Here is a 20,659-nt window from a genome sequence, read left to right on the forward strand (position 1 = left end):
CACTTCAGGACACTCTTATTTATAGGACAGGAGCTTGCCCCCTTATACCAGGACAGTACCGCCCTATCCACCCACAAGCCTGATTCCTCGAAGTTCAAATGGTCCAGTTGGCAAGGTGTAGTTGGCATTGTCACCCAGGAAAACATAAGTTCCTTCCAAAGAGAATGACATTCATTTTCCTTTAAGTCCCTAACAAGAAAGAGATTCCATGATCAGCCATGGGAGAATGAAATTCCCAGTCTTACAGAATAGATCCCTGATCAAATTCTTGGTAGAAGATGTACTAGGAGGGGAGACTGGAGACTGGGTGCCAAGCTGGCAAAAAAAATTTAACTAGATTTCTATGAGCTTAAGTATTGTGAAATGACGTACATGTGATTAGAGACAGAGAGAGAGAGAGAGACAATCAGACAGACAGACAAGGAGAGAAAGAGCTCTTAGATAGATGCCCCAAAAAAAGTACAAGGAAGGCATACTATAGTAACCAACAAATATTACTTAGAAGCATGCTATTTTATTACTGCCAAAAATCTTTGGCTTTCATCCCAAAAGACCTGATTTGGATTGATGAGAAACACAAGGAACATATACAATCCTCTTAAATCATTAAGCTTTCCCTCCTAGTAAAATTGAATCATCAGCTTTCCCTCCTAGTAAACCCTCTTCAAAACACTTTCCCTAGTAAATTTATTATGTTTCCATCCCATCCAGCCATGCCATTACTTTGTTTTCCTACATTTATATGCAGTTTTCTTTACTGTAATTTGAATTTATCCAGTTTTTCTTTTCCAAGTTAAGTATATTTTGTTTCTCTATTTGTGTCTTGTCCTATTTCCATATTTAGTCTAAGTTCCTTGAGAACAAGAACCATGTTTTTTATGACATTAACTTCCTTACCACTCTTTGCACAAGTCAATACATTTCCAAAGTCAAAGTATTTTCAAGGACTGTCCCAAATGCCTGGAATTTTCTCTCTCCTCATCTCTACTCCTGACCTGACTTCCCTGGCTACCTTCAAGCTCTAGCTAAAATCCCACCTTCTACAAAAAAGACTTGCTTGTTATCCCTTAATATTAGTCCTTAATACTATTACATTCAATCTGTTGATTATCTACAATTTATCCTGTATATATATTTTTTGTCCAAAATATCTACATGCTATCTCCCTCATTTGACTGTAAGCTTCTTGAAGCAGGAATTGACTTTTGCTTTCTTTGAATCCCCCAAATTTAGCATAGTGCTTAATAACTGCTTTTTGTCTGAATATCACATATTCTTTTCCATAGACAGATTCAGATATCTCAGAAGGTAATCAAAACCTGAAAATTAATCTGTATGTTGTATCTTTTCTTAGAGGTAACAAGTCCTTAGAGGTAAGGACTTGAGCTTCTAGACATTCCCTGGTGGAATGGCTCCCTGGGAACTGGTCCAGTTGATTCATGGAAAAATGATCCAGTCTATTTCTATTATTTAGAGAAAACAAATAATTTTGCTCTCAAATTTGTGCAGTACTTATTACCACACTGACTTAAAGCATGTGCTTTTTCTATATGTTTCAAACCTACTTATGGTATTTTGCTCTAGGCTTAGAGAAACTCCACAGCTTCATCTATGTTTGTCCTATTTCTTGACATATATGTTTCTTTAGGGAATAAAACATAATATCATATGCAGAGAAACATTTTGAGATCACTTAGATTTTCCAAATTTCTTTATATGATTAGAAACCTATTAGAGTAAGTCCAGGATTGTGCAATCATTATCCACAAAATAGTATTGAGAAAAACTTTCCCATGGCCTCAGAAAATCACTCTAGATATAACCAATCAATTTACAAATGCTGTTGGTTCTGAATGCACTCAGGCAGAAGAATGTGAATAATTCTAGTATCCATTCTCATAGAAGGAGAAATAAGTGAATATATTATTGACAGTGAGTTGAGAGCTTCATTTTGGTATATAAATAATTGTGTGTTTTTTAAAAGTCACTCATGTGGTCCATTGTTTCTCACTGGTTGTAATATAATATAGCTCATGAACACAACTAGACATTAGCTATATGACTTTGGACTTCTTAGAGAAGTTATTTGACCTCTGGAGCTCTCTGGACTGCTACCATGCATGTACATGTGGAATTTAACACTTCTCTTGACCCCTCAGGATGCATGATAATAAATGAAATCATAGGAGATCACCTCTAGAGTTTCTAACCCTTTCTTCTGACAAGTTTCCATCCTAGCAATCATTATAATAACAACTTCTTTATTTTTCCCCCTTCTTCCTTCCTATTTTAGAATTAGACCCAGGACATGATAAGGATTATAAGGCAGTACATTCATTCCCTCAGACTTAACTTGTGAGCCTCTTCTAGGTAGATTATCTTTTTCTCTGTCACTAGAAATCATAACACCTTTGTTCTGGTAGCTCTCCTTTTTACTTGGAATTTAAATTCTCTGCGTGGGGACAGAAAAAAAAAGGTTGGGTTTAGTTAGCCCTTTTTCCATTGCAGAAAAAGCCAGAAGTCAAATCAAAATACAAGAAAAAGCCAGTTTAGGAGTCTATTCTTTTTTTTAAAGCATTTATTTTCAAAACATATGCATAGATAATTTTTCAACATTCACCCTTGCATAGCTTTGTGTTTTAGATTTTCCCCTTCTTCCTCCTACCCCCTACCCTAGATGGCAAGCAATTTAATTTATGTTATATGTAATGGGCTGAGGCTTGAATTGATGTGTTGAGGTCCCAAGCACATGAGGCTAAATAGTAATTGGACTATACTCTATTAATATACTTGCTTGGATAAAGAATGGCCCCGCCCACTCTCTGTGCAAGTCCTGATGTGTTGTATAGGAAATGACGATTTTGGTGGGTGGAGGCAGAGAGACAGGAAGAGAGGCTGGAAGAGATTGGGTCTGGGTTCTATTCTGGTAATGGCTGGTCATGTGGCTTCTGGTCTAGCTAGCTTCTTGATTGCACATTCTTTTCCACCTCCGATCTTTCTTCACTGAGAATAAAGATTGACGATTTTCCCCTAACCTGAATTCCTGACTCTGGCTAATTTTAAAATACGTGGTCATCACAGTTATACATGTTAAAATATATGTTAAATCCAATATGTGTAACCATTTATACAATTCTCTTGTTGCACAAGAAAAATCAGATCAAAAAGGAAAGAAAATGAATAAGAAAACAAAATGTAAATGAATAACATCAAAAAGAGTCAGAATGTTATGTTGTGATCCCCATTCAGTTCTCACAGTCCTCTCTGGGTGTGGATGGTTCTCTTCATCACAAGATCATTGGAACTGGCAACAATCATCTCATTGCTGGAAAGTCACATCCATCAGAACTGATCATTGTATAATAGTGATGTTGCCCTGTACAATGATCTGGTTCTGCTCATTTCACTTTGCATCAGTTCATGTAAGTCTCCCCAGACCTCTCTGAAATCATCCTCCTGATCATTTCTTATATAATGATAATATTCCATAGCATTCATATACCATAACTTATCCAGCCATTCTCCAATTGATGGGCATCCACTCAGTTTCCAGTTTCTAGTCACTATAAAGAGGGCTGCCACAAACATTTTTGCACATATGGGTCCTTTTCTCTCCTTTTTGATCTCTTTGGGATACAAGCCCAGTAGAAACACTGCTGGGTCAAAGGGTACACACAGTTTGATAACTTTTTGAGCACAGTTCCAAATCGCTCTCCAGAATGTCTGGATGTATTCACAATTCCACCAACAATGTATCAGTGTCCCAGTTTTCCCACATCCCCTCCAACATTCCTCATTATCTTTTCCTGTCATCTTAGCCAATCTCAGGTGTTGTAGTGGTGTCACAGAGTTGTCTTAATTTGCATTTCCATGATCAATAGTGATTTAAAGCATCTTTTCATATGATTAGAAATGGTTTTAATATCTTCAACTTTAGTTCTTCTTTGGACACAGATTCCTTCCTTCTCCACAGATCTGAGAGGTAAACTATCTTATGTTCTTCTAATTTGCTTATAATATCACTCTTTATGTCTAAATCATGAACCCATTTTAACCTTATCTTGGTATACAGTGTTGACTGTGGGTCAATACCTAGTTTCTGCCATCCTATTTTCCAGTTTTCCCAGCAGTTTTTATCTAATAGTGAGTTTTTATTCCAAAAGTAGGGGTCTTTGGGTTTGTCAAACACTAGATTCCTATAGTTATTGACTATTTTTGTCCTGCAACAGAATTCCATTCTTACTTTAAAACCAAGCAACTAAATTTTAAAAGTAAATATGATGCATCCAAATATTGTTATGTCAGTGGGTACCTATGAAAACACAATGTATAATATTATGACATATATTTTCTCTGAAATAAATGGCCTTTAGGTGGCAGCAATGCGTCTTGCTACTATGCTTTATAGTAATAAAAGTGTACAATGTGGCTCTGCAAGATACAGTATCAAATCTTGGCTTTATTACTCATGAACTGTGACTTCAACCAAATGATTGAATCTCTCTGATTGTCTTAGTCTCCTTTATTTTTTCAATGAATGGGATGCTGTCTAATGTACTTTTGGCTTTAAATTCATGTCCCTAAAACCAGTAGTATCAAAGTCACTAAACTATATGTAAGGGTTTCTGTTAGTCATATCTTTATTTAGGAAACCACACATTAATATTATCTATGTTTTGTTACATTTTATTTTATTAAATTTTCTCCAATTACATTTTAATCTGCTTTGAGTGGTACTCAAGCATATTGTGGGCTTCTACTAGCTGACCTCAAGTTTGACATCTCTACTCTAAAATAAAAGATTGGCCTAATTTTTGTTTTTTCCAGCTTTGTAAATAGCAGAGAGGTGTAGTTTTCAGTGATATCATACAAGTACCACTATCATCTCTCAACCACTGAAAGTCCAAATCTCTAGGAATCCCATAGAAATCTATCTGAGAAACTAAATGGAAAGTAATAAAATTATAACTGGAAAATTCAAATAGGGAAACAAAGTTTATTCTTTGTTCATTTCTTTTGTCTTCTTTTGTTCAATGGTATATTATAGAAAAGTTTTATGTACAATTTTATTTTTCATGTGCACACCTATTTGATTCTTTCTTTTTGTTGGTGTTTAATTTTTTTTAATCAGATTCATGAGCACATCAGTGTGGAGAATACCCTAGATTGCCCTATAACTTATATATAGTCTCAGAGAGATGTACTGGAAAATGAGAGACTTGGACAATGACTTAACTAAGGATCACAAGGCAATTGGTCAGAAGCAAGACTTAAAACTTCCAAACCTTCTGACCTCACAGCTAGCTCTCTATGCACCACATTTTGCTATAGCCTATAAAATAAGGAAACAGAAGTAAAATGGCCTAATTTGGAATTAAAGGACCTTAATTTTAATTACAGCTTTGTCACCGACTTTCTGTAAAACTTTAGGCAAGGGATAGTCTCCTGTTTCTCAACTGTCCAGCAGATTAGAAGGCATCATTACTGGGATCCTTCCAGCTCCCAATCTATTGCCCTATGTATGATTTCCTCCCTAACAGTGGAAATGGGGAAGATCGTGTAATGATAAACATAAAATAAAATAATAATTTAAACGAAGAAAAAAAGTGTTTCTGAGCTAATTGTCACAGTTTCTTCCCTCACCAAAGGAAATTTCAGCAAATAGACTGAGCCAAGTAGAATTGCCGCATAGTTTATGTAGCATCTGGAAAAAGTGTTAGGAAGAAGGTAAGAAGATGGCAGGGAAGAGAAGCATATTCAGAGTCCAAGCAAAGGGAAAAAATGCTTCTCAAAGGAAGAGAGGACCAAGGATTTCATATGTTGGGTTGAGTAGGAGGCTGAGGTCAAGTGAAAGAATCAGCTTCTCCTAGAAAATAGTAAACAAAAATTAGTGATGGGTTAATGGTATTGTACAAAAGAACAGGATATGAGACTTTTCCCAAGACAACCCCAGGAACTGGACATTCATACTGTTTAGGGAAGACTTTTAGTAGTAAGTCAGTGATCAATCCTTGCTGAGCACTTTAAGTATATGTTACTTATAAGATGCAATTTATAGTGGATTGAACTCCACGTGGGAGTCCAGTTAGAAATCCATGCACAAAACAGAGGGACTAGAAATCTTAGGGGCAAAGTAAAGTGTCAGATGACAACATATTCTGCTTGTCATTGTTTGGGGATTCGTGTAATTAAGGATAAGAACTAAGACCTCTTGAAGTGTTAATAACTTCTGGAATTCTATGATTATTGACATTTCTCTAGTCCTTTAAGGTTTACCAAGTGCTCTTCTCATAAGATCCTAGTAAGTTCATTGATGTAAGTTTTTTTTAATATAAATATCAAAATTTTCAGTTTAGTTTAAAAATTAAATTTCAAAGAGGCAAGACAACAACAATAACAATGAAAAACCTTGTCAGTGGCATGCTACTGGTGAACTGTCAAGCTGGGATTCATTTCTTGATTTCAAATCTAACACTATGCAATAGGCCAAGCTGACTTCAACTTTACCTTTATATAAAAGATTCACTTGAAATCCTCAAAGGCCACTTAGCCTATGATCGTCCTGGAATACAGTCAGCTGCAGAAACAGAAAATAAAAAAATACATCTACCAAGTGTACTTAGTACAACACATCTCCTCAAACAGCCAACATTTCAAGTATGAGACTAATAACAGCTTTAAAAACTCTCTCAACAATTCTACATGGCATGATTATTGTGGAAATATGTATAGAAAAATTGCATATGTTTAACATATACTGGATTATTTTTCTAGGGGAGGGGGGAGGGAAAGGGAAGGAGAAAAAATTGGAATACAAGGTTTTGCAAGAGTAAATGTCAAAAATTATCTATGCATATCTTTTAAAAATAAAAAGCTTTTTAAAAAAACCAATTCTGCATGATGGTTAGCATAGCTATTATCCTCATTATAGAGATGAGGAAATTGACTCAGAAAGATTCAAAGAGGATATGGGATCATATATTTTAGAGGTGAAAAAAATCATAGGAGTCATCAAATCCAATTCTTCCACATTAAAGATGAAGAAGCTGAGATCCAGATTTTATAGATGAAAAAACTGATATTCAGATGACAACATCATCATCATCCTTTTAGCAAGTGTTTTTATAGCACCTACTATGTGCCAGATACTATGCTAAGTGCTTTACAAATTTACAAATTCACATAACCTTAGGAGGTAGGTACTGTTGATCCCATTTTACAGTTGAGGAAACTGAGGCCAAAAAAGAGATTAATTGATAGCTAATAAATGGACAAGATTTGAACTCAGGACTTCCTAACTCCAAGACCAGAGCTCTTTCCACTCTATCTTCTGTTCATGTCCAAAGTTAAATAAGTAGCAGAATAGGCATTTGAATTCGATGAACTTTGGACTATACCACATTACCACAAAATAGAAATGAAGAAATCATAAGGCAAGAGATATTAGAAAATCCATCTTTGTTACCCTCTACTTCAGGCTTGATGATTTTGGCCACATCTTGTCCTTTGCTCCTGACAAATTCTTCAAATATTTTGAAAGCTTCAGGATTAACATCTGAATTTCGACCTGTAATAACAAGTCAGAATGAATGAATGCAACACTGCTACCTCTAGACAGTATTCTGATCAGGAAAGAAATAAGGCAATTTATCTCTAAATATTATTTCTACATTCTCTTGGAGGAGCTTCAAGAGCATACCCAGGAATTTAAGGAAATCATAATCTCTCCCTCTTCTGCCTCCCCATTATTTAAGGATAAAGAGCTTGGATTGTTACTGCAATGAAGAAGCTTTTTTAACCCTTTCAGGACAGAAAATTGCTTGGCAATGCTCTAACTTCAACATCACTAGCATCATAAATAACAATATAATAATAATAATAATAATAATATAACAATAATAAATTTTGGAGGGACCTCAAGAGAAAATCTTATCTAGGGCTCAATTTTCAGCAATATAGTATCCTCATTTTAGAAATATGGTAATCTGTATTTAAATTCTACTAGAATAAATTTTATTTCCATGAAAGATATTTTCTCAGGAAGGTATCTCTGTATTTCCTTGTGTTATCTAGAGAAAAAAAAAGTTCTTGTGATCTGGTTATCATCATTTCTCTGTAATTAATGTTCCCAAATAGCCAGATCTTTCCCTGAGTCTATGCTTTGAAGTGACTTATTGTAAGCCTCTAGAGTAGGAAAAGAAGATTCTTGTCATTTGTTTATGCCAATCAAATATTAGCCTAACTAAAGCTTTTAGATACTCCATGGGGTTTCCAAGTCACTGGAAGAGACTCTGACATACTCTTGTGTCAAAGTCATCATCAAGACTATATCTAGGGAAATTAAATTGTAGTCAAGAAATAATTGAAGGTCTACATTTATTTATTCTGATACAGTCCACATGTCTACACAGAATAGATTCTTTAAAACTGTGAACTTAATTCAACCTAATTACAATAGCTAGCTCTTTGAATTTTGTTCTTTCAGAAGTATTCAAAGGCTACTGTAATACATACCTAGAAGCTGCATCATTATGATGTTTTTCCCATTCATCTTGCCTTCCATATATATAATCATGTTGTCTTTTACTTTTATGTTCAGTAAGCCAACAATCTGCTTTCCCCCTATGAAGACAAAAAAACACATCCATTTTATATTTATGCAATGTATAGTCAGAGCAGGTGCACACCTCCTTATACTTAATAGGTACATGGCAAATGTTTAAAGTTATATCTCAACCTCTGACAACCTCTGGCTTTGCTGAAAAAGTTGATCTGGCCTTTTAAGAAGTCAAACTGTCAAATAGTTTTTAAAAATGAGAATTTTAAGGAATTAGGCTGAGATAAGTCATTTGCCTCTAGGATAAAAGGCCATTCAGAAGTCTTTTAAGGATGTTCTAGAAGACAAAAGAGAGTGTGCAAAAACTGAAATATTCACACAGAGTAAATTAGAGATAGCCATGGGAAAAGCATATTTATCTTCTCAGCTCTATCTCCTTAAACACGGGTACTAAAGGTGAGACACAAGATTACAGCCAAGAAACCAGAGGGATTCTGTACATTGCATTCGGATGAAAAAAAGTTGTTCATCAGAGAATAGGCTCCAGTTCAGCAAAGCAACACAGAGCATATTTAGTATTTAGAAATTTTCTCTGAAAAAAACTTGATCTATTTCTATGATATTGACCTCTTAGAATTTTTTTCAAATATTCATTTAGCGTTTCTGGTTTGTTTCAGAGGCAGCTTGGAATCAAAGCTAGACAACTAATTTTGGAATCAAAAAGACCTAGGTATAAGACCTGCCAAGTTTTATGAGCCCAAGCAAATTATTTTCACTTCTCTACACTATTGTCTAAGACTGTACTTTGAAGAGAAAGTAGCAATCTGCTTTGATAGTTTCCTCACTTGGGAGTTTCCTGTACCAACAAAAGAACAGTTCCAGTCCATCCTTTTTAACTCTTTAAAATATTTTCATAAAAGCATGCCTCTAATGATCAAGTTTCTCTGGTGCAATTAAAGTGTAATTCATTTTTATAAAATAATTTTAATTTTAAACAACTTTTGGGATATGTCTAAAGCATCATTAATTTGTTTATGGGTATTGTTTCAGCTCTATTTGAGAGTTAATGTTTTGCAAAGATAGAACCACGAATTTCAGTACCTGTGACTTGCCCCTAGACCAGGGGACTGGGAAAAGATCTTGGAACTCAACGTCCCTTACAGAAAGGGACTCCAAGAAACTACTCCACAGAAAAGAAAAAGACTATTTGTCCACTTCCAGAGATGAAACCTTGAAGGAAATCTAACCTGGAAAGGTTTTGAAAGGGAGGGATCAGAGAAGCATTAAGGAGGGAAAACTCAGCTGGTGGTATGTGAAAGCCTTAGGATTTTATTTTGCATAGAGAGAAATCAGGAATCTTCAGAGACTATGCAGTAGTTCTAGACGCTATAGAGCTGGAGGAGGACTGTGGGACCTGGGGATCAGACTATCGTGTTACCACTTTGGAGCAAAGCCCCATCATTCCAGCCTAGTTGCAATTCCACAGCTACATCTTAAGATTGGCTTTCAAGGGCCAATGCCTTCACTCAATGATGTGCTTTAAGGCTGGGAATTTAAAGATCTGGGGGAGAACACTAAAGACTTTAGGGTTAGATGGGGAGAGGTTTTTGTTTTTATTTCTCAAAGTTTATTATGGGAGTGCCTACCTACCTTACTAATGCTCTCTCTGTTCCCCATGCCCAGTGATTTTGTCAGACCTATTTCACAAACCCAACTGACAGGTATCACAATATAACTTCTTCACAACAAATATTCTTTCTGAAAACAGAATCCCCATGGATCATTTCTCTTTCTAGTATCAGTTTCTTCTTCAATAAATAGTAATAGAATGTTTGTTTTATACTTGGCAAAGCTCTTTCTGCGTAAGACCACAGGGAAATACTACAGAAAATACCACCACCTCCCATTTCTCAGAAGTCAAACCCAGTGGACAATTCAGTAGATTCAGTGGAAAACGTCAACTATAATGTGGGTCTTAGTTCTTAATCACAATTAGGTATGGAATCACAAGTTTTGTCTTAACCCTAAGTCAGAAAGATTACATTTATGGGAGCTCAAGCTCAGGCTGGGATTTGGCCCTTTAATCTGGTATATTTGAGTCACTTACAAGTGATCATTTTCCCAGGTTCATTTGTTGTCTGTAGAATTAATTTAATTTCTTCACATCGGCCACTCTTTCTGGAAAACAAAATACCCAATAATAATATTTCTAGATAAAATGTGTTTTTATCAAAGAATAATTATAATAATAACTACAGCTCACAGTTATACAGTGCTTAATACTAGTGCCTTCATGCTCTTATTTACAATTTATCCTGTATGTATCATTTTTGTACATAGTTGTTTATATTTTGTCTCTTCTACTAGTTAGATTGTCACCTCCTTGAGAACAAAGACTATCTTTTACCTTTATTTATAAGCCCAGACTTTAGTAAAGAGGTTGGCACATAGTCAGTGGGTAATAAATACTTATTGTTTATTTTTTTACAATTACAATTTTAATTGTAAATAAATGTAATTGTAAATTACAAAATTTACAAAATTCTCTCTTCTCTACAACCTAAAAATCATTAACCATTTTTCAGTGGAAACTACAGCTTGTTTTTTCTGTACCTACAACTACAATCTCAATAGTGCAATATCAATGTTGATGTGATGAGCAGTTGAGATCACTTGTTCATGGCCATATCATTAATAAGAAGCTGGTCCACTGCTTAAATCCAGATCTACTGATTCTGCTTCCAGAAATGCTGCAATGGTGTCTGTCCAAAAAGTATGAAACCTTTAGTTCAATTTACTGAATACCATGTATTGAGGACTTGACATGTGTCTAAAGTAAAATACCCTAGTCTCTGGACATGCTAAGGCATGGCAACTAATTTGTCACCAAAATAGTAATGAGTGGTTTCATTTCATTGTTCTTCACATGCCTCTCATGGCAACCAAGCACTGGCAAATCACTGCTTCAAACAGTCTATAATACTTTAATTACTTATATTCATATATAAGAAAAATGGGTTTGAAGTCAGGTTTTCTTGACTCCTTAGACAACCTTCTCTGAGTTTTTATGATTCTTGCTGTTGTTTTTTTCTGAGAAGTGGAGATCTGGGACATGGAACCAATGAAATTTTCTCACTTGATTTCTAATAGGACATGTCAGTGAAGCAATCATTTGGACCCAGGAAAGGTCATCTTGTGATCATGCAACAGTTTTACATGGAACAACCAGATAGTACAGTAGTAGATAGAGTGCTGATGCTGGAGTCAGAAAGATGTGAGTTCAAATTAAACTTGGACACTTACTAACTATATGAGTCACTTAATCTTTGCTTGTCTGTTTTCTTATCTATAAAATGGGGATAATAGCACCTATCTACCATGGTTGTTGTGACAATCAAATGAGGTAATAATTGGAAAGTACTTCACACAGTGTCTGGTATATAGTAAGCACTGTATAAATAGTGATTATTCTTTGCTTTTAACATTTTGCTTCATTTTAACCTCTTATTCATTAACTCATTTATGAATTTATTCATTAATTAAAATATTATTTAACATTTGCTTCAGATGAAATTCTTTCTGTCTTGGACAACACCTTTGCTTCCTTCTTGGATCACATTAAACCTCATCTGTCCTTTTCTTCATGCCTTATTGATATCATTATGAATATGTATTATTAAGCTCTGCTTTAGATCTATCTGTAACTTCAGAAGCATAAACAAATAGATATCATATTGGACATGGTATCAAATGGAAACTAATTCCAGAAGCTGTCCTAGAAATGATAACTTGAAAATATCACTAAGGTGGCATAGTGGATAAAGTACCAGACCTGGAGTAAAAAGATCTAGGTTCAATTTCAGCATTAAATACTTACTATATATGTGATTCTGGTCAAGTGCTTTAATCTTTCTTTGCCTTGGTTTCCATATCTGTTAATGAAAATCATAAAAGCACCTATCCTTGAGGGTTGTTGTAAGGATACATTGAAATAATATTTGAAAAAGATGTTTTATAAAACATTTATTACATAAAATTCTATATATTATTATTGTTGTTTTTATGATTTTGTCCCTCTCTCATAGAAGGATAATTAAAAATTATCTAAGCTCCTGAGAAATGTCTTATGAGAAATATCACATTGAGAATTTTCAGTTCTTATAAGAAAAGTCACATTCACTTCAATTGTTCCATTCTGTGATTCAATTTCAATTTTCAGTTTTTAAAAATTCTTGAATCAAAGTTCAACAAACCTTTCTAAAATGATTTCCACTAAAAATAGGCCCACTCAGACACTACTGGTAGAGCTGTGAATTGATCTAACCATTGAGTTAAGTAATTTGGATTAGGTGCATACCCTTCCACCTATCAATACTGCTACTTGACTCTTACCCCAGTGAGATCAAAAAAAGAGGAAAAGGCTCTAAAGTTATTAGCTCTTTCAGGAAATGTGTCCCCTCATCCCCAAAATTATGAGACATTATGATATTTTTTCTAACTACTGAGAGACAGAAACTTATTTTACTCACACTGCAGACCCAGCCTCCTTTTAACTTCCTTGTACTTGTAAGAATTATTTTTGCTCATTACCCTCATAGTCATAACATGTAAGAGTTGCCATATAGAGCACTCTTTAGGTTAGTGGACCATTTTACATTTCTGTTCTCATTTGACCTTCACAACAACTCTGCCAAGTTAATACTATGGATTATTATTGCCTCCATTTTACAGATGAGGAAACTGATACTTAAAGAAGTTATCTGCCTATGGTCACACAGGTAGTGAAGACCAGAATAGTGACTATGTCTCTCTTGACTCTAAGTCTAGTGTTCTTTCTTTATCTCAGGGACTTCTTACTGCTTCTAATCATCACCATTGCTTATGCTGCACCTCTATTTGAAGGTCACCCTCCCCTCCCTCCATTTTTGTTTTTTCTCTTTGTCTTCTCAAGTCCTGCTACTTTGCCCATTATTCTCACCTTTACCATTAAGCATCGTGGCTGTCATAACCATTGCTACAGTGAATGTACACTACATATCTTTGTCCCTACTTAGTAAAATAATTAGATATAATCTTCAGAGACTTTGTTTCATACAAAAAAAAAACCCCAACATTGCTAAGATTAAGAGCTAGAAGACACCTTAGAGGTCAAAATCAACTCCTTTATTTTACAGATGAGAAAACTGAGGCCTAGAGAGATTGAGTGATTTGCCCAGAATCGTTTATGACTAGTAAGTATCTGAGATGGGATTTGAACTCGGGTCTTTCTGATTCAAGCTCAGCACTCTATCCATTATGCCACGTGGCTTCTCCCAGGTACTTTTCTTGTTGTTTGATACTCAAAAGATGCCATACCACTTCCTGGACTACTTTGGTTGGTTGCTTGTTTTCTGGAATTGGCACTGGTCTAGAAATTCAATTTGATCATAAACTTCCCTCCTAGGTAACTGAATCGTTACTATATTAATTTGTTCAGCAAATTCTTTTTTAAAATGTTAATGAAGTGGTAAGGCTATTTAAAGCAAGTTATCACATCTTTCAAATGACTGGATCTAGCTGAAAGCTCAACTACCATTTACCAAAAGCAATTCTATTGCTTTCAGGAAAAGAGTAGAAAAGCATGATAAAGATTGATAGGATATCCCCATACAAAGTACACTTACTTAAGATTTAATTTGGCCTCTATTTTATTTGCAGAAATAGGTTTGATAATGAAGGAAGGCATTTTCTGATTTTTCTTATCTTCGGGAATGTTCACATTTCCCATCCAGGCATTTGTATACCACTTGCCATATATCTAGACAAAAATGGATAAGAGAGAGTCAGACTACAAGAATTCTGAATTATATAGGCACTGAGAATCATGGGACAGAAAGGAGGCAGAGGTAATGGCAATGGAATCGAGAAGGGAATCTGACTATGTTCATAAGTCCAGAAAAGGACTAGAAAGGGGAGGAATTATAGCCAGACCTAGATTCAAGATCTCTGAGCTGCTGCTAGAACATACCAGCAACAATAGAACATAGCACCTGTTTCTTCTCTCATGAAGGTTTCAAAATCAAAACTCTACAGAACAGTATCTGACTCTTCTTAGTTTTGGGGAAGTGGGCTCATATGTTTAGGGATGACATAACCAGATTGTAGTCACTTCTGAGAGAGATTATTAGAGGTGTAAAAAAAAAATAATGTAATAGCTTATCTTTAATTAAATTGGTGAAATCTAACTTTTCTTCTGTAGAGAAAAATAAACAGAACCTATCTTCAAGGGCTTTAAACAATGCACCACAAGTTTCAAAGGGTTGGTCAGTGTCCCTCTTCAGAGAATTCCCATAGCAGCTTTGGAGGGCTGTGCCATAACAGAAAAAGAAGGCTCTAAGAACAATGAAAGAATTGTCCCAGACCAGACTGATCCTTCCTCTTACCTTCTTAAGTTCCTCTTCATTTATCACTTCTCATTAAACCAACACTAATCAAAACTTCCTGAGGACTGCTAATAACTATGCCCTCACCTTATCATAGGATCTATAAGATGGCATCATGGTCACTGTGGCAACATACCCCACACACATGCTTCAAAGAGCAACTACATTCTGATAAACTAATGTTTCTAAAGCAAATCTACAAAAGTAATTATCACATAGCCCATGTGGAATTGAAGTTCTAAAGGCCCCTGAGTCAATTAGCTGGTTCAAAAAAAAAAAATAACAGCTTGTGACCCACATAAAACTTGCTTCATTTAAGGATATGAATAATTCTAACTGGCCATCAGCAGTAGGAGAATAATTAATATCACAATCCCCAGCTCCCAGCTCAGTTTGGTCACAGTAGACTTTGAACCAAGTGGGAAATTCTCACTGTAGAACCTATATTATCTTCTCTGACCTTCTATAATTTCTATCTTCTGACAGAGTTCTAGGATAAAAAGCTTTCTTATTTGTAGACCAGCCTAGAAACAGACCGAGGGGGTCCTTAGGCTGACAATGGTATCATCTTGCTAGTGTAATCTCTCCCATCCTTTTTCCCTCCCAAGAATGTAACCTCACCTTTGGAAGGTTATTATCAAAAGGGACAGGTGTCCAGGCATGGATGACTGAGATCAAAAACATTAAGAAGAGTATCTTCATCTTCAGAGAGCTATACACTGGCCTCTCACTAGAGATCCTGGTTGTATAAATTGAAAAGACTGTGCCTTTCCTCACATTGAGCCACCTTTTTTATTTAGAACTCCATATCCAAAAGCACTGAAAACTGATCCCCCTCATATACAATGCCCCAGTCAGTCTTTCAAAAAGGGAGAGAAAAATATCATTATTTTTGGAAGCAAATGGATGGTGTCTTTATGATTATTTAATGATAGTTCATTAAAATTCACCCTGAGAATCAACAACATTTTTTTAAATACCTGAAAACTTTATAGGTTCGCACAATTGATACTTTCATTAGTGGAAGGCATATTGTTATCAGAAAGGAAAGCTTTCAAAGGTCCTGTATATCAATGGTTTCATTTCATTCTTACCCACTCCCTTACCTTACCCTCTCGCTATATATGGTTTTTTCAAAATAATATTTTATTTTCCCCTAATTACATATAAAATAATTTTTAACATTCAGATTTTTTTTAAGTTTTGAGTTCCAAATTCTATCTCTCCCTTCCTCTCTGAAAGCAATCAGCAATTAAATATAGGTTATACATGTACAATCATGTAAAACATTTCCAAATTAGTCAGTTTTTGCAAGAACACTGAAGGAGAGTGAGAAAGAGAGGGAGGGGAGAGGGATGGAAGAAGGGAAGGAGAGAGGAAGAGAGAGAGGGAGGAAGAGCAGGAGTGGGGATGAAAGAGAAACAGGGAGGGAGTTAGAAAGAAAGAGAGAGAGAGAGAGAGAGAGAGAGAGAGAGAGAGAAGGAGAAAGGAAGGAAGGGAGGGAGGGAGGGAAGAAAAGAGGGAGGGAAGAAAGAAAAAAGAAAGAAAAGGACTAAAGAAGGAGGAAGGGAGGGAGGGAGGGAAGGAAGGGAGAAAGGAAGGAAAAGAAGGGATGGAGAAAAGAAGAATTGTCACATGATTTCTCAAGGCTTTTCAGGCAGATTGAAGATTTTCATGCATGTTTTCATGGACTCTAAACTTTCATTCAAACGGGCCCTTTTACTGCTCCTCTCACACAGCCTTTCATATCTTCATAGAGGAATTCCCAATCATTGGACTATATTCCCTCTTTACTTCAACCTCTTAGAATTCCTTATTTCCTTCAAACTCAGCTCCAGCATCACTTCCTACATGATCTCCCCAGCTCCTAGTGTTTTCCCCAAAAATTACTTTATATTTATTTGTTTTACATAATTACATACATGTGTGTGTGGGTATGTGGATCTATAAATCATCTTCCTTTTTAAATTAACAAAGCAGCACATAAGATAAAGACCAGCTCTTCATTGGTACATGGAACTTCCAAATGGACCCTCCCAATACAGTTGGAGCTATCTCTGCTCTACATTGTCTTTAACAGTTTTCTACAGCATTGTTTGTCTTTTGTTGGTTTATAACTTGCCCAGGATCATATAGCCATATGTGTCAAGACATTGAACCTTGGTCTTCCTGGCTCTGAAGTTAGCTTTCAATTCTCTATCATACATTGCCTCTTTCTGGTACATATTAATGACTTTAAAATTCTTGAATTTTGATGGAGAGGAAGGATATAAGATGAGTCACAACTCTTCTAAAAGCTTCACCATGAACAGGATTCTTCATTTCACATCTGAAAAGAGCTTTTCACTTAGATACTCACAACCTCATAGTGGTCATCCTTTGTCCTGTTTGACCAAATGGCCCACCAAAGATCACAGAGATTTGTTACCAAATTAGGCAGGTAAACTAGGTCTCAGATTCAGCTTCTCCCTCCCCTAAATTGTAGTTTAAACATAAAGTTGTATCATTTCTTGGAAACTTTTTTTTAGTGAGGCAATTGGGATTAAGTGACTTGCCCCAGGTCACACAATTAGCAAGTGTCTGAGGTCAGATTTAAAATCAGATCCTCCTGACTTCATGATCCATGCTGTTACCACTCAGCCACCTAACTGTCCCTTCCCTTCCTCAGGAAAAGTTTAATAGAGTTACAAGGCATCAAATAGATGAGCTCAGAGGGTTGACTATGATATAAACATGAGTGTGAGAAAGAGATTCAGAAGGCCTAAAATAACCTCAGCCAGTTGGTTGCTACCCTGAGGAAGAAGGGAATGAGCTGAATGAAAAAGACCCAGAGGAGAGATCAGGCCCAACTAACCCACACTGTTGGGGCTTCCTCTATGAAGACTTTCTAGTTGAAAGCTTGGAAAAGATCAAGCATATTTGCTCTTGACCTATGAACAGCAGCTAGATGAGTCTACAGGTCCCTGGAATGGGGATGGTGGATATCTATGGATATCAAAAGCATCTCAGGGCTGCTTAGAGAAGTATTCCTTACTCCCATGAACATCAGACTTGATATTGTCACTCCCTGGTCTCCAGCTAACAGGGCACATTTCCTCATGTTTGTTTGTGAACTAGAAGGGTTGGATGAGGCACAACATTTCATCTACAGAATGGCTCACAGGGAGGTTATTGATGATTATCTGAGGAAGGATCCCCTCTCCACAATGATAAAGAGATCTCATTCCCTCATCTGCTTTTAAGATCCCATAATCTTGAGAAATGGTATATTTGGATTCAGAAATCAATAGGATATTCACATTCCCAATCTACAATTTTTCTTGACCATGTGACTCAGACAAGGTGACAAAAGTGTGAGCCTCCTGAAGCACCAGTAACTTGGCAATTGAATCCTAAAAGGGCAAATCTACCTACAACCTTGAGTTGAACCCAACCCAATGCCAAGTTTTGGGGGTTTATGTTATAAGTCAGTACAATGGCATCATTGTGATGAAAAATGTGACTCTCCTACTTAGCTTTGGCACTCCACAAAGGTTTCCAGATAAGGGAGAAGGAAAGAAAAAAGAGACACAGAGATCCATTGGTTTCAGGAAACGGTAACATTGGATAGAGTTCTCTGCCAAGGAGAGAAAATGAGGGAGCTAGTGTAGTAGCTATAAGATTGGACAAGGTACAAGGACTTAGGACATGACCCATAGTAGCTTTTTATGAGCACAATTCTTTTCCATGTCTTGCTCATTTTCTTTCCTTTTCTTTTGGTACTTCTTTTTTTTACTTTTATGGTCAAGCTCTGCTCCTGGGGTAAAGGGAGTGCTGTCCCAAGCTCCCTGTGTAGCTCTGAGCCTTGGTTTGGGGCACAGGGGTCCCTTGTGTTTGCAGGGGGTAGCTTTGCCTGATCTTTTCAGAAAACAGCCTGGTTTCCCACAGTTTGCCTTCTGAACTGGTACTGAAGGCTATCTTTGCCCTTCATCTGTTCCTTTACTGAGCCAGGACTGAAGGTATCAGTTGCTGATTTGCTGTGATTAAGACCCTCTCACTGTTTTTCCCAGAATTTGTCTGAGCTGGGCTGAATACCCTTTTCACCCAAGTGAGAGTGCCCTTTTTTGAAGTTTTTCTAATGTATCTTGTGCTAGGGAGCGGTTTCATTCCATCAGACTCTGTTCAGAGGCTTGAGTTTTATATGGTTATTAAGGAAAACTGGGGAAGCTCAGTTTCCTGGTTTTACTCTGCTCATCTTCATTAAAAATTTTAAAAGACATGTAAAAGAGATAGAAGAAAAATTGGGAAAAGAAACAAGAGATATACAAGAGAGTCAACAACTTGGAAAAGGAAAACAATTCCTTAAAAATTACAATTGATCAAATAAAAAAAAATCTACTGAAGAAATCAATTCCTTAAAAAAACAAATTTGGTCAAATGCAAAAAAAAAAAATTCACTGGAAAAAATACCACCTTGAAAATTATTGAGAATTAACCCAATGGAAAAAGAGATACAAAAGTTAACTGAAGAAAATTGCATGTTAAAAACTAGAACAGGGAAAGTGAAAGCTAATGACTCTGTGAGATAGGAAGAATCAATCAAACAAATTAAAAAGAATGAAAAAAATGAAATAAAATGTAAAATATTTCATTGGAAAAACAGCCAATCTGGAAAATAGATCCAGGAGAGACAATTTAAAAATTATTGATTTACCTGAATGCTATGACCAAAATAAGAGCCTGGATAGCATTCTTCAGGAGATCATCAAGGAAAGGTATTGTAATATTTTAGAATCAGACATAGTCATTGAAAGAATCCATCAATCACCTCCAGAAAGAGATCCCACAAGAAAAACTCCAAGAAAAATTGTTGCAAAACTCCAGAACCATAATGTCAAGGAAAAAATACTGCAAGCTACCAGAAAGAAAGAAAAAACAATTCAAGTATTGAGGAGCCACAGTCAGGATTATTCAGGACCCAGACGCTTCTACAGCAAAGAATCAGATGGCCCCAAATACCATATTCCAAAGGCAAAGGACCTGGGATTACAACCAAGAATCAACTATTCAGCAAAAATGAGCATCATCTTTCAGGAAAGGAGATGGCTCTTCGATGAAGAAAAGGATTTTCAATCATTTTATTGGAGAACAAAATAAGAATATTTGATTTTCAAACACAGGATTCAAAAGAAAATAGAAAGATAAGGAGGAAAAAACATTTTATTTAAAGGTTAAACTGTTTATATCCCTGTATGGGAAAATTTTATAGGGGAAGTTAGAGGGAGAATACATGAACAGAAGGTATGAGTATGAATTGACTATGATGTGATAGCAAAGAAAAAGAAAAAAGAGATGAACTCTCCCATAAAATGGAAGGGAAGAACAGAGTGGATTTAAAACTAGGTTCCTATAATATGTTTTTTTAATAAGAAACACATTTGAAACAGAGAGATACATATAAAGTAAAGGTAAAGGAATGGAGCAGAATTTATTATGCTTCAGCTGAAACAAACAGGCAGGAGTAGTCACTCTGATCTCAGATGAAGCAAAAGTGAAAACAGATTTAATTTAAAAAGATAAGAAAGGAAACTACATCTTATTAAAAAGGTACCATAGACAATGAAGCAGTACTGATTCTAAATGTAAATGCACCATTCGTACAGTATACAGATTCTTAGAGAAGTTAAACCAGTTATAGGAA

General features: G+C 35.8%; 1 protein-coding gene across 1 annotated transcript; it reads right to left on the reverse strand.

The window, feature by feature from the left end:
• Nucleotides 1–6,497: 6,497 nt before the first annotated feature.
• LOC105749162 (lipocalin-1) lies at nucleotides 6,498–15,681 on the reverse strand. Its single transcript, XM_031949524.1, has 6 exons — nucleotides 15,601–15,681; nucleotides 14,221–14,354; nucleotides 10,665–10,735; nucleotides 8,515–8,622; nucleotides 7,466–7,567; nucleotides 6,498–6,577 (listed from the first exon to the last, which is right to left on the reverse strand). Exons 1-6 carry the CDS (start codon nucleotides 15,679–15,681, stop codon nucleotides 6,552–6,554), a joined length of 522 nt encoding a protein of 173 aa, XP_031805384.1. The 3' UTR covers nucleotides 6,498–6,551.
• Between the last annotated feature and the right edge of the window lie 4,978 nt (nucleotides 15,682–20,659).

This window comes from Sarcophilus harrisii, chromosome 2, assembly GCF_902635505.1.
Source record: "Sarcophilus harrisii chromosome 2, mSarHar1.11, whole genome shotgun sequence".
NCBI classification, from domain to species: domain Eukaryota; kingdom Metazoa; phylum Chordata; class Mammalia; order Dasyuromorphia; family Dasyuridae; genus Sarcophilus; species Sarcophilus harrisii.